The 12,955-nt window shown below is 42.7% G+C and overlaps 1 protein-coding gene across 2 annotated transcripts; it reads left to right on the plus strand.

The window, feature by feature from the left end:
- Positions 1–3,292: 3,292 nt before the first annotated feature.
- Positions 3,293–12,688, plus strand: LOC147629394 (kinesin-like protein KIN-4A). 2 transcript variants are annotated; one of them, XM_086812641.1, is made up of 27 exons: positions 3,293–4,042; positions 4,501–4,647; positions 4,751–4,903; positions 5,408–5,664; positions 5,760–5,947; positions 6,033–6,157; positions 6,253–6,289; positions 6,599–6,690; positions 6,895–7,005; positions 7,108–7,221; positions 7,342–7,428; positions 7,541–7,709; positions 7,805–7,923; positions 8,030–8,128; positions 8,234–8,342; positions 8,448–8,569; positions 8,714–8,794; positions 8,873–8,944; positions 9,048–9,138; positions 9,659–9,690; positions 9,786–9,883; positions 10,049–10,126; positions 10,210–10,440; positions 10,606–10,768; positions 10,849–11,004; positions 11,153–11,860; positions 11,935–12,688. In XM_086812641.1, the coding sequence occupies exons 1-27, from the start codon at positions 3,866–3,868 to the stop codon at positions 12,445–12,447; spliced, it is 4,329 nt and encodes a 1,442-aa protein (XP_086668767.1). In that variant the 5' UTR covers positions 3,293–3,865; the 3' UTR covers positions 12,448–12,688. The 2 variants fall into 2 exon arrangements, with proteins under 2 accessions (XP_086668767.1, XP_086668766.1); XM_086812640.1 differs by having other exon boundaries at positions 3,297–4,042; positions 7,796–7,923.
- The last annotated feature ends 267 nt before the right edge of the window (positions 12,689–12,955 follow it).

Here is a 12,955-nt window from a genome sequence, read left to right on the forward strand (position 1 = left end):
AAATCAAATCCCTAACCTTTTGTACCCTATTCCCCCCCCTCTAACCCACCACCTAAAAGAAATGGGTTTACCACTTGCTTGAATATTTGGCACTATGTTGCACATCATATCCACCACAACTTTTGTTTAAGTTAAGAGCTTACCTTAGCCTCTTGCTAAATCATGTGTCGTTGTTCCTTGCCTGTTGAAGTCAAGATCTTACCTTAGCCTTTGAGCTGCACAAATGAAACTTCCTGATGTGGGTGGGATCGTCCATCACATCCTCACTCTATTTGTTACAATAAAGTGCTCCTTGCCAATGGGGTGAAGGGAGAGCTCTCTTCACCGAGATGGATGAGACAAATCCAAATCCTTAACTTTTTGTACACTTCCCCCCCCCTCTAACCCACCACCTAAAAGAAATTGGTTTACCACTTTATTGAATATTTGGCACTGTGTTGAACATCTTATCCACCACAACTTGTGTTTAAGTTATGAGCTTACCTTAACCTTACCAAATCATGTGTCATTGGTCCTTGCCTATTGAAGTTAAGACCTTACCTTAACCTTGCCAAATCATGTATCGTTGGTCCTTACCTTTGAGACACACAAATGCAACTTCTTGATATGGGTGAGCTCGTCCGTCACATCCTCACTCTGTTTGTCACAAACAGAATGCTCCAATGGGGTTGCCAATGGGGTAAGGGAAATCCCTCCACCTAGATGGAGGCAAATAGAGAGAGTCTTTCCCGATGGTTCTCTCGCACATAAATTGGGAAATCCTATTCAACCAAGCATCGATCTAACATGCATGAATCCAATAGCATATAAGCAAGAAAGAGTGGGGAGCTCACAAGTGTTCTATTGCAAGGTGTATTGCATATTATAAAAAATGACTTAGATACAAGTTCACACTAGGTTACCTAAACTTAAAAATGGTCTGACCTCTATGTTGTTAGTCTTAAGAAAGTATACACAATTGCATCTTCCATACAAGTGCTCCGGGATATGCTCATGTGGGGTCAATGGTTCATACTCAACATTTGCTCAGGTATTAGCTCTAGTTCAATCCATTCAATCCATATAAGTCCTTGGGCTTGTTTCATTCACTCCTTTTCCAACACGGGGTTGGGGTACTTCTTGAGTTTCTTTGGAATGTTTGTGTAGTCCATGGGTTTCTTCTTTTTGGGAAGAGCTAGATTAAGCAAGAGATCACCTGTTGTCTCTACGAGGGAGGTGCCTTTGGAGCTATCATCCGAACCACTTTTAATGGTTATGATGTCATTGCCCTTAACAATTGATTGTGCATTGTGTTTTCTTGTGCTCTTCAAGGTTTTCTTCTTTACTGCCTCTGGTTTTGGTCCTTTAGCCTTTTCAATGGCTACAGAGGCCTTTGGGGCTTACACCTTAGATTCTTGCTGACTTCGAGGTTGAAGCTTGAGCTTTTTGTCTCTTAGTTGCCTTGGATGTTTCCTTGGCAATTGCCCTCGTCTTGCTCTAGAGCCTTGTGATGGTATTAAGGACTGTGTAAATAAGTCCTCCTTGTACACTTAACAAGTTAAGGATCCTGCCACCACTAGGGGGGTTATTGTCATCCTATTGGGAAAATCCTTGAAAGCATGTTTGAATCCATATTTGTAACATGTGCCTTCGTATATGGAATGACATTGGGGTTTAGTATTAGATTTGGGAAATGGAGTTTGGGTATTTGGTGTGATGACTCTATGAGAACACTAGTGGCACTATGGGGTCCCTTGTTGCAATTGCCTATGTGACATGTTATTGAAGTCTCTTGCCCTTTGTTGCACCATAGTTTTGAACAAGGAGGCATAGTTAATGGATGGAAGTTGTTTTGGATATCTATATAGAATTGCACTACTTATATGACTCGTAGCTCTTCTATTCTAGACTCTCAGAGAGTCACCAAATATTGTTGTATTAGAAAAAATTACACCAATAATACCGGTTGGGATAGTAATACCGGAGGTGAGCACGACATTGGTGGTGGTCTCAGGATAGGGGTGGTAATATCGAAGGTGGGTATATCATTGGTAGCGGTTTTAATATATGGTTTTAAAGGCAGTTGGTATGGGTGGTAGGACTACTAGGAGCATAGGTTATGGTGTCGGGTTTCCTTGGTACCAACAATGGGTTGTATCATGGTTCCCATGGCGCTCACAATGTGCACAAAATTATTAATGTCTCATGAGTGCTTGTATGGCTTTGGTAACAAATTGCACACCAAACCATATCTCTTAATTGGGAATAAATGTGGGTGTCTCGCTTGAGGAATTGGTTGGGGTTGGCCTTGAGGTTGCTCTTAAGGCTAGCCCTGCCACTACTGCTGACCTAAACGGTTGAGTAAATTTTTTGCCAACTTGTCCATGCTCATGTCGTTGACTATTACGACTCTAGCTAGTGTTGGTTGGGCACCCTTGGCCCGCATTGAAGATGTAGTGTCTAGTCGTGTAGAGATGGTGGTCATGAAGCCTCTTGCTCTTGAGATCAATTATAAAACGATCAATGAGCGATAAGTTATCTAGTCTCTCATAGGGGCTGCATTCATGTGGAGGTACTTGGTTCTAACAATATAATCATGTATTGTTTCACTCTCCTATTATTTTGATGTCATAGATTTGTGTGATGGGGCTCCATCTGGCTCCATTGGGTGAGAATCCCACAATGAATGAGTAGTTGGCCTTTTCATGTGGGTTTAGAGACCTAAACCACTAGCCTGCTTCCCCTTCAAGGTAAAGCTCAAATAAACAGATCTTGGTGGAATCATCAATCCTTCCCCATGCCACTCGCAAAATCGATCAAACTTCTCTAGATACTGAATGAGATCTCTAGTTAAGTCAAATTTAGTCATCATCCTTAAACATGTGGATTGGCATTGTTTTGCCCAACTTTGAGCCTCTAGAGTCTAAGTAGTACCCCTGGGATTTCTTGCTCTATAATGGCAGTGATCCTCAGTCCCCTATAAATGGAGCAATTTTGAACCTTTAATTGTGTAATTTATGATGCTTCTACAGGTATGTAAGGGTCATGGGGAGTAAAATACAATCAGGGCCGGCAGTGTGGGTCCAGCAGGCACGCGGGTACGTTGAGGATTCAAAATGGAGGAGCCGTTGCGATGGAGTTTTACAGGGTTGTTCACGTGCTGGCACGAATCGGGAAGCATAAACGTGTGCCATGGTGGTTGACGCCCCTGCGTCTCCGTTCAAACAAGGTTTTGTAGCAGCCACAACGTGGCGGCAACTTCCTCTGAGAATGTCAAAGCTTTCCGCTAGTTTATCCGTCCGCTGCTAAAAAATTGTGGCAGCAAGGTTAAAACAGGTGCTTCCCTCGTCTGCCAACTTTTGGGGTCTTCTTCTTCTTCGTAGTCTCCTCCTGCTTGCGCCGTCTCCTCTCCCATTGCTGCTGCAGGGAGCAAGAGCTACAGAATCTCCAAGCTTCTCCAGCAGGTTTACAGCTCCATCCCCCCGCCCCCCGCGCCGCCTCTCCCTGCCTCCCTCCCTCTTCCATTTCATCTAAGACCTTTCTCTTCTTGTCCTTGCCCTTCCCTCTCTCCTAGTTTTCTTCGCGATTCTCCCACATCAGAGAGCTTTGCACTGAACTTTCAACCTCGATCTGCACTGCCCCTCCCCACCTTCCCTGCCTTCTTGCCTCTTCCCCCGTTTCTCCTACCAATGGCCTCTCCACGGACAGCGTAAGCGGCTGCTGAGGCCTTTCGCTGGCTCTGCAAAACCTGGAGGTCTTCTAGGGTTTCCATTTTGGAAGTTGCGGTCTCTGTTGAGAACTTCTCAGGAACATGTTTCTCACTACAGGTCTCCCTCTCTGAAGCAGACACTTGTCCTTTTGTACGCTGATCTACGAAAGTCTACAAATGGAGAACAACGGGACCGCTGATGCAACTTCCCCCTTAAACACCGATGCTGGAAATGGTGCTCCTGGGGAGGGAGCTCAAGCTGTGAAAGTTGCTGTTCACATACGGCCTCTGATCGGGGGCGAGGTCTTTCAGGGATGCAAGGACTGTGTCTCCCTTGTGTCGGGCGAACCTCAGGTTTGGTCTCCACCATTACTTTGGAAATCTTGCTCTGTTTTCTTTGCCAGTTTCAAAGCAGGTCGGGACTGTGTGGACTCCCCTTTGCTGCACATAACTCCTGTAACAGTGCTGCGTAAAGGATTTGTTTTTGCCGCGTTGCCGTGGTGCTTATCTTTGAGGCTACACTTTTAAGCCATCCAATGAGAATCTTACCATGTTTAGCAACGTCTTTCGAGGCTTGATGTTTGTCACAAACTCGCATCCAGGGGATCAGATCACGTTTGCCTTGGCATAAAGATGTTGACTAAAACTACTGCCGCTTCTTACGTCCTACGTCACGGGGGCTTAAACAGAATCAATGCTCGTACATACTAGAAGTTTCTCATATCTTGGCTTTCACGGAATCATTTGACCTAATGTCAAGATCAATGGCATTACGTGAAACCTCCTTACAAATCTTGTGGCTTGCTTAACAGGTTCAAATTGGCAATCATAACTTTACTTTCGACCATGTCTACGGAAGCACAGGGTCTCCATCATCTGCCATCTTTGCAGAATGTGTCTCACCGCTTGTGGAAGGTCTATTTCAGGGCTACAATGCCACAGTACTTGCTTATGGACAGGCATGACTTTGCTACAAACCCTACGTGACAACTAATTCGGGCAGTTACATTCGTTTTGTTTCATCATGTCAAAACTTTAACAGAGCTTTTTAGTTATGTGCAGACTGGCTCGGGAAAGACCTACACTATGGGGACAGGATACACAGTTGGAGGGAGCACAGAGGGAGTGATTCCCAAAGCGATGGAGTTGATATTTAAAAAGGTTGCAGCTCTGAAGAAGAAAGCTGAATTTCAAATTAGAGTTTCTTTCATAGAGGTGACTCACCAGTTCATTATTTTTGATACGGTAACAAGTGAATGTAGACTCTATCATTATTTTTGATACTGTAACAAGTGAATGTAGACTTAGAACTGCATTCAAACAAACAAAGCTAGTGCTATATATTATGTGCTTTATCCCAATGAAAGTGGCTATTGTTTCTCCCCTTAAGCAGAAACACAATCTGGATGTATTGATGCTGTATTGTTTTGGAACTTGTCTGGTAACTGCGATTCTGCATACATCTTGCATCTTAATTAGATGCATTGAATGTTAAGTCTGATTGCGGAACTGAACCGAATCAAATGTATCAAGTTAGTATGGGTCAAGTAACTGGGGACTGGGGTGGATGCACATAATGCTAGCACTGCTTGAAATTTCTCTATGCCTTCATTTGTTTGAAACTGTTCACAATTTCCATAGATGTGGGGCCTGGTTATTGATAGCACTGTCTGCTGGGCAGAAATTCAGTAACTAAATTGGTAGTTTTTTTTATTACAGATTTTGAAGGAAGAAGTGCATGACTTGCTGGATCCTAACCCACCCATTGCAGTCAAATCCGACACTTCCAATTGTTTTGGGTCCAAAGGGGCTCCAGGGAAACCTCCAATTCAAATACGGGAGAATACAAATGGGGAAATTACATTAGCAGGTGTGACCGAGATAGATGTTGGAAGCTTGGAAGAAATGGCAGCATGCTTAGAGCAGGGTTCTCTCTGCCGTGCAACAGCAAGCACCAACATGAACTCTCGCTCTAGGTCTCAATTTAGGCTTCCTGTTGATTTCTTGATTGGAGGAAAAGCATTTTACTTAGTAGTTTCTCTCTTACATACTGTTTGTTGTTGACTTGTAGCCGTTCTCATGCCATATTTACAATCACTCTAGAGCAGAGGTGTATATTGGATCTCCCTGCTAAGGGCAATAACAATTGCACTGATGATGTCAGTGATGACTTTCTTTGTGCAAAGCTGCATCTGGTTGACCTGGCAGGATCTGAAAGAGCAAAACGGACAGGGGCAGATGGAGTTCGCTTTAAAGAAGGTATGGTGTTAGTTGCTCGTTGCATTTGAGAAGAGGACCTGATTGCCAGTTGAATTGAAATTCTTTGAGCTGTTGTGTGATGCAGGTGTACATATCAATAAAGGCCTGTTGGCCCTTGGAAATGTGATCAGTGCCTTAGGGGATGAGAAGAAGCGTAAAGAGGGTGGGCATGTGCCATACCGTGATAGCAAACTTACACGACTTTTGCAAGTAAGACATGTGAATAAATGATTTACTCGTATAGTATTTGAAATGCTTACTTTGAGGCACTCATAGTAAAATGTGTTCAACATATGTTGTTGTAGGATTCGTTGGGTGGAAACAGCCGGACAGTTATGATTGGTATGATTGCATAAGCTCAGCTGGATAAATTTAATCAATATACTACAAGTGATTCTTTCTAATTTAATCAATGCATTGAGTAAACATTGTCAAAGTCTACAAGCAGTTACTTGTGCCCTCTACCTCTCTTTGTTATCCTACATTTCACATAGGGCTGATCATTCTGAAATGTTTCACAATGCTTCACAATTGCTTTTCTAAGCTGCATTCTCCCCTCTTTGGTAATCCACATTTTTAGGTAGGATCTCAATGTTCATTTAGAATTGCACAAGAATCTGAAACCAAGCATCTGAATTGTGACGACTGTAGCTTGCATCAGCCCAGCAGATTCAAATGCAGAAGAAACATTGAACACCTTGAAGTATGCTAATAGAGCTCGCAATATTCAGAACAAGCCAGTTGTAAGTATATGAAAGTGTTTAAATTATCAATTTCAACACCACAGTTCTGTGCTGTATTGCTGTCACCTTCAACCATCACTTGTTTATTAGCTCATGTATGTTGAAGGCAGGAAAGCCTAATCAATCTATGTGTGTGTCACCTTCAACCATCACTTGTTTATTAGCTCATGTATGTTGGAAAGCCTAATCAATCTATGTGTGCAGGTAAACCGAGATCCTATGGCTGCTGAGATGCAGCGAATGCGGCAACAGGTGGAGCTTCTGCAAGCTGAACTTCTGTGCATACGGGAAGGGGGATCCTATGAGGAGATACAGGTGCGTGATATTTCTGGCTGGAATGATTAAATCGGTGTCCTGGCAGGAGATGTAACAAAGTGAAAAAACTTTTGTTTCTTATAATGTTGAAAGTCTGTATAGATCTTGAAGCAAAGAATTGCGTGGCTTGAAAGAAGCCTACTAGAGCTTCAGCAGGAGCTCCAGATTGCTCGTGACAATTTGCACCTGGGAGCACAACATCTACTTGAGACTCAAGTGAGAAAATGTTTACAACAGATATGGGAAAATATTAATGTTTACAACAGAGACGGAAAAATATTAATGTTTTTAAGGTGGATGATTTGATCATGCCTTCGGAATTTGCTTGCCATTTAGGTTGAAAGGGACAAATTGCAGCTCAAACTTGATATGCTGCGCAATGGAAAGACCTGGGGAGATGTGGATGATTGTGGAGAGTCTCAGGTGACTATTATTGTCAGGAAATTTTTAGATGGTGTTACTAAGCAATCTTTAATAAAGCCACTCATAGAAGGTTACAGCTTTATGACAATCTGCCTGCTTTTGTAAATATCAGGGCACAGGTTTGCTCGAATCTTATGCAGAAAGGATCAAAATGCTGGAAAACGAGATGCAACAATTGCGAAATGCTGGTCCTCAAGCATTGGTTTTCCGACAGCAACAGAATCAGAGCAGGGCCAGCTCAGTCTTGGATACTGATTTGTCAATCCTTAACTTAACAGAAGGTGCACATACATTGAAGAAGGTTGCTTATTAGTTCATAAACCTGATTTGCTGTATTGCACTGTGCTTAGTTGCCCCTTAACCATAGCCAATACAGGTGTTGAAGCAACTGAAATCGAAGAGGAAACGGTTGCAAAGGAGATGGAACATGCCCGTCTACAAGACTCCTTGGATAAAGAGCTTGAAGAGTTGAACAAGAAACTTGAACAAAAAGAGGTAGCTGGCTTTCCCTGAAGTTTGCTTAGCTCTGAACATGCTGAAGGAATAAGTATTTAATGTACATATGGCCATTTTGAAAATATGAAATGTTGGTTTGGTGCAGGCTGAAATGAAAACTTTTGCAAAATGTGATGGTGTAGTTCTCAAGCAGCACTTTGAGAAAAAGATCGTGGAACTAGAAGAAGAAAAAAAAGCTTTACAGGTATGGCCTTTAAAGCAATCGCAGTAGTCTTGCACAGACTCTGTAAAGAAAGGATCCAATATGACATTAAGGCTTCCTTTCTATTTCTCCTGTAACTTGACGCAGAGGGAAAGAGATAACCTGTTGGCAGAATTTACAAGCCTTGCTAATACATCTGATGAACAAAGTCAGAAGCTACAAGAAACATACATTCAGAAAGTCAAGGCATTGGAAGCTCAGGTTTGATATGAAAAAAGTGCATGTTTCTCCTAGGACCTAGCAAATTTTTTAGTCGATCTTGCTGCTTATGTAGCTTTCTGAAAGAATTTTGGCTGCACACCTCAGATATCAGAGCTTAAGAAGAAACAGGAGAATCAAACTCAACTTCTCAAACAAAAGCAGCGTAGTGATGAGGCAGCGAAGCGACTGCAAGACGAAATCCAGCGAATCAAGACTCAAAAGGTATGTTTTGATTTCTCCTAAATGTTTTTGCTAGAGATTTTCTTTAGACAACTTGTTCTCAAGGAAGTAGTCGGATCATTCTCATTGTCATCACATTGTTTTGTTTTATTCCATAGCATCATCTGATGAGTTTACTCATCTCAGGTACAATTGCAGCATAAAATCAAGCAAGAGTCTGAGCAGTTTCGATTGTGGAAAGCCTTGAGAGAGAAGGAAGTTTTGCAGGTAACATGCTCAACCCTTCTATGTTTTTTTTGGCCTCCGAGCATGCAGGATTTCTGACCAGGAGGGGTGACGTAACAGTTGAAGAAGGAGGGCCGAAGAAATGAATATGAGATGCACAAGCTTCAGGCTCTCAATCAGCGCCAGAAAATGGTATCAAGTCATAATATAAGCTTGTAATTAAAATTAACATTCAAGATCTTGCAAAAAAATACATATGATTGTCAAAAAATTATTAAGGCAGCTCTATGATCAGGTGTTGCAACGCAAGACAGAAGAAGCTGCGATGGCCATGCGTCGCTTGAAGGAGCTTCTTGAAGCCAGAAAGTCTTCTTCCAAAGAGCCTGGTAAGAGCACTGCCAGATGCATGCCCTAGCTAAATTTATTGGGTTTAAAATCTTTTGATCAAGGTTGGAACAAGGCTGTTATAACTATTATTAAATGTTGTATTGGTAAAGAAGCAAGCTTACAAGGAATGCTACTCGACGATGCATGGACTTCGTTTAGCTTGTTTTATAGAGAATTCGGCTTTGATGTGCTAAGCAGTTGTCTTATGATCAACTTTCTCAAATCGCAGACTGGGAAACAGTAGCTTATAGGGTTTTAATCTTTGAGCGGGGCTTCAATGATGGGTGGTTTTCTCTCATGCAAGATGCCACAGCACATATCTTAGTTTTGAATTCAAAAGTTGAGAAGGCCTGTTTGCATTAGCATATCAGGACATCTCGTAGATACAAGCTCTGCTTGGGAGAAAATTACGAGCATTCAATCCAAGAGTAATGAGATAGATATTTGTTGCTCACTTTTGATTTATCAATGCTACATATAGCAACATTGACCTCATCTGATTGATGGCTATTTGTGCAGGGGTCTCCACTGCCAATGGATCAGGTGGACAGGTAGTCGAATGGTATTAAATTTAATGTCAATATTAAATTCTCTGTAATATATGATGTGCTCATCCTTTTGTCTTGTTCTTTGAACCTCCTTACAGGCTAATGAAAAGAGTTTGCAACAATGGCTTGATCATGAACTGGAAGTTGCAGTGCATATTCATGAAGTCCGCAGCAATTATGAGAAACAGACTGACTCGTGAGCTACTCTTTTTATTCACTCTATAGAGAGTGAAATCACTTTTTTTAAAATCTATTATTATGATTTTTGATGAGCAGTCTTAGTACATGTAAGCCGCACACCGTTATAAACTATTTTTTATTTTATCAAGTCTCAAGAGTTATAGCCATTTCTATTGGACAGGCGGGCTGCATTAGCCAAAGAACTTGCAAAACTTAAGCATGACCAGGACATCCAAGAAAAACAGCCAGAGACTTTCGGGTAAATGTGGCTGAGAAGGAAGGTACTTGGGCTTCATAAATTTTTTTCCCTAAATTGGTTACTAAAGCAAGGCTTTGTGGCAGCTCAAGAACAACATCATCCATGTCTCCTGGTGCTAGGCAAGCAAAGATTGCCTTACTTGAAAGCATGCTAAATGCTTCATCCAGCACACTTGTAGCAATGGCTTCACAACTTTCTGAGGCAGAAGAGCGTGAGCGTGCATTCAGTGGCCGTGCTCGCTGGCAGCACTTGAGGAGCATGGGGGATGCAAAGAATCTTCTGCAATACGTTTTCAATTCAGCAGTAGATGCAAGGTTCTGAATTCAGGCACTTTCAATTGTGGTAGTTGAATAGTAGAGTTATGTTATGATTGGGCAACCCAGAATATTCATGAAGTATGCATGAGTTTACATTGACTCTTGTTTGTCTTGTGCACTATAATTGGTCCCAACCCTAACCCAGAAGTGCAAAATTGGCAGGTGTAAATATTGGGACAAAGAGTTGGAAAACAAGGAATTGAAGGAGAAAATATCAGAACTTACTCTGTTATTGAAACAGAGTGAAGCTCATAGACAGGAAAGAGATAGACAACAATTTGTGAAAGAGCAGTACATTGCAAAGGTGGTTACCTCTGCAATGAAGGTATGTGACCTGAAATAGAGAAAATGTTTCATGTATAATTTGACTTGCAAGCATTCAGAGTTAGCCTGTGCTATTGTTAGGCTGGTACAAATGCTGCAATGAAAAGCTGTTTTGATGAGATCTACAAACATATGCTTCAACTTGGTGACACTGGACCAAGACAGTTGGAATATCCTGATGACAGCTCTGATGTATCAGCTGGTGGAAACTTCGGCTTGCCATACGACCCTAGAAAGGCATGTCTGTTTCAGCTATGCTCGCATGCCTAACTGTGCCCATTGGAGAGTTGTTTCTTTTCTGCTTGTTATGTTGGCCTCCTTATTTATAACTGTTTTTATTTATGTCACTAACCATGCCTTCACATTCCACCTTCCTTGGATGAAGGCTTCACGAGACCCACTAAGTAACCATAGTACGGACCCTGATGCAAGTGACATCTCAGAAGCAGAAGAGTCTGATATGGACATTGATGATGATGTTGATGACGATGCATCGGATGAAGATTGGAGTGAAGTACGAGAAAGGCGTCCATCCAGGAGCAGGATCCGGAAAATGAAAGGAGACAAAAGCCTCAATGGACTTCAGGAGCAACAACTTTTGGCTCCTATAGAAGGTGAAATTGTTGAGGCTAAATCAAGACCAGATTCACAGCTATGCTGCTCATGTAGCCGAGCCTCTGGCTGTAAAACAAGTAAGTGTGCTTGCAAGGCTGTGGGAAGTCTCTGTGGTTTAAACTGTGGGTGTTCATTAAAGAAGTGTGCAAATCGAGAATCTGGATTAGAGGAAGGGGAGGCTGCTGAGGTAGCAGAAGCTATGGAAACCCTCAAGCTGGACAAAGAAATCAGATACATGCAAAGGAACGAGGCTGAGAGTGATCAGACGGTTGCAGATGCCCTTCTCAAAAAGGAAGATGTCCAAAGAGCAGAGCAAGTTTTGGCCAAACATGGTGCAGCCGTACTTGAGAATGTGTGGACAGATGAGCTGCAGATGGTAGGTTCAGCTGCAAAAAGCGGCCACACAGTAGATGGTAACTTTCATCCTGATAAAAAGAACTTCCGTAGACCACTTTCAGACATTGGAAATAATGCTCAGGTTTGTACCATCTCAATATCTGTAAGTTCTTGAAAAGCAGCACGATCACTTGGCTAAATAGTTTCTTTTTGCAGGCTGAAGAGGCTGATGGGCAACCAAAAATGAAGCAGCGGAAACGGTGGGGAAAGGCTCTGGTGCAGCTAGTGCCAGCAACAGCACAGCATCCCACCTCTGAAACTGCTGGTCCACGGCTACCCCATACTGGCCGACAGCATGACATTCAACCAGCAGAAAATGCTATTGAAACAGGTGCCGTGGGCTTAGAGACAGCAACCATACCTGCAGCTTCTCATCATGCCTTACCAAGTAATGACACAGGGAGGCTTGCGCCTTCTACAACAGAGGCTGATGGGTTGCCACAGTATTCGGTTGGCTTGCAACGAGATGGGCAACTACCTAGCAAACTGCAGAGAAATGCCAGGAAGAAATCAAGTCCCCCATCCAGTCCATTGAGAGCTCGGAACATTCATGCTGCTGGCAGTGTGGAAGAGGGCAGCGGGTTGAGCAAAAGGCTTGCTAACTCTGGAAGCTCAGCCAGTCCAAGGGCACCAGGGAAAGGTGTTGTCCGGGAGAAAGAAAATGTGTAGGTCAATCACTAATCCTTTGACAGATAGCATTCTTGAGCTGATGAGGACCCTTACCTTCATATACTTGTTCGTGACCTGTGCTGATGGTGCATTCCAAGTGCACTTGTGCATAGAAAGGTTTCGCCTGACATTCATGCCCCAATTTTGTCACGAAAGTGGTTTAAAACACCATCCGGCCACAGGCAGGCATTGCCCCGGAAATTAACAATTTCCATTCTTTATACCTCGACAATATTTCTTGCAATGCTCAATGCTCCAGTGCCTACTAAGCCCTTGAAACCACCCAACGACGTGGTTCTGTCTCTTGTGCGTTCGCATTGCAATGATATATATGTTTGAACGTTTCCTGTTCTTCCCAAACATCCTGCGGTTCTAAAATTGGACCTTCAAAGGCCCAAGGTTTCTAGAATGACTTGCTGCACGCCGTGTGACAGGGACTCGCCTCTTGTTTCACTTAGATCACAGAGTATATTACATCCGTCTAAATGGGACTCGCCTCTTGTTTCTC

This window comes from Cibotium barometz, chromosome 18 (genome assembly GCF_041138505.1).
Source record: "Cibotium barometz isolate CiBa-2024 chromosome 18, ASM4113850v1, whole genome shotgun sequence".
NCBI classification, from domain to species: domain Eukaryota; kingdom Viridiplantae; phylum Streptophyta; class Polypodiopsida; order Cyatheales; family Cibotiaceae; genus Cibotium; species Cibotium barometz.

Bases quoted from the DNA above. Each gene is read 5' to 3' on its own strand.
- LOC147629394 (XM_086812640.1), top strand. From the start codon at position 3,866: ATGGAGAACAACGGGACCGCTGATGCAACTTCCCCCTTAAACACCGAT. The intron at 6,691-6,894 runs GTAAGTATATGA...CTATGTGTGCAG, and splicing joins ATATTCAGAACAAGCCAGTT to GTAAACCGAGATCCTATGGC. The intron at 10,127-10,209 runs GTAAATGTGGCT...GCTTTGTGGCAG, and splicing joins AAACAGCCAGAGACTTTCGG to CTCAAGAACAACATCATCCA.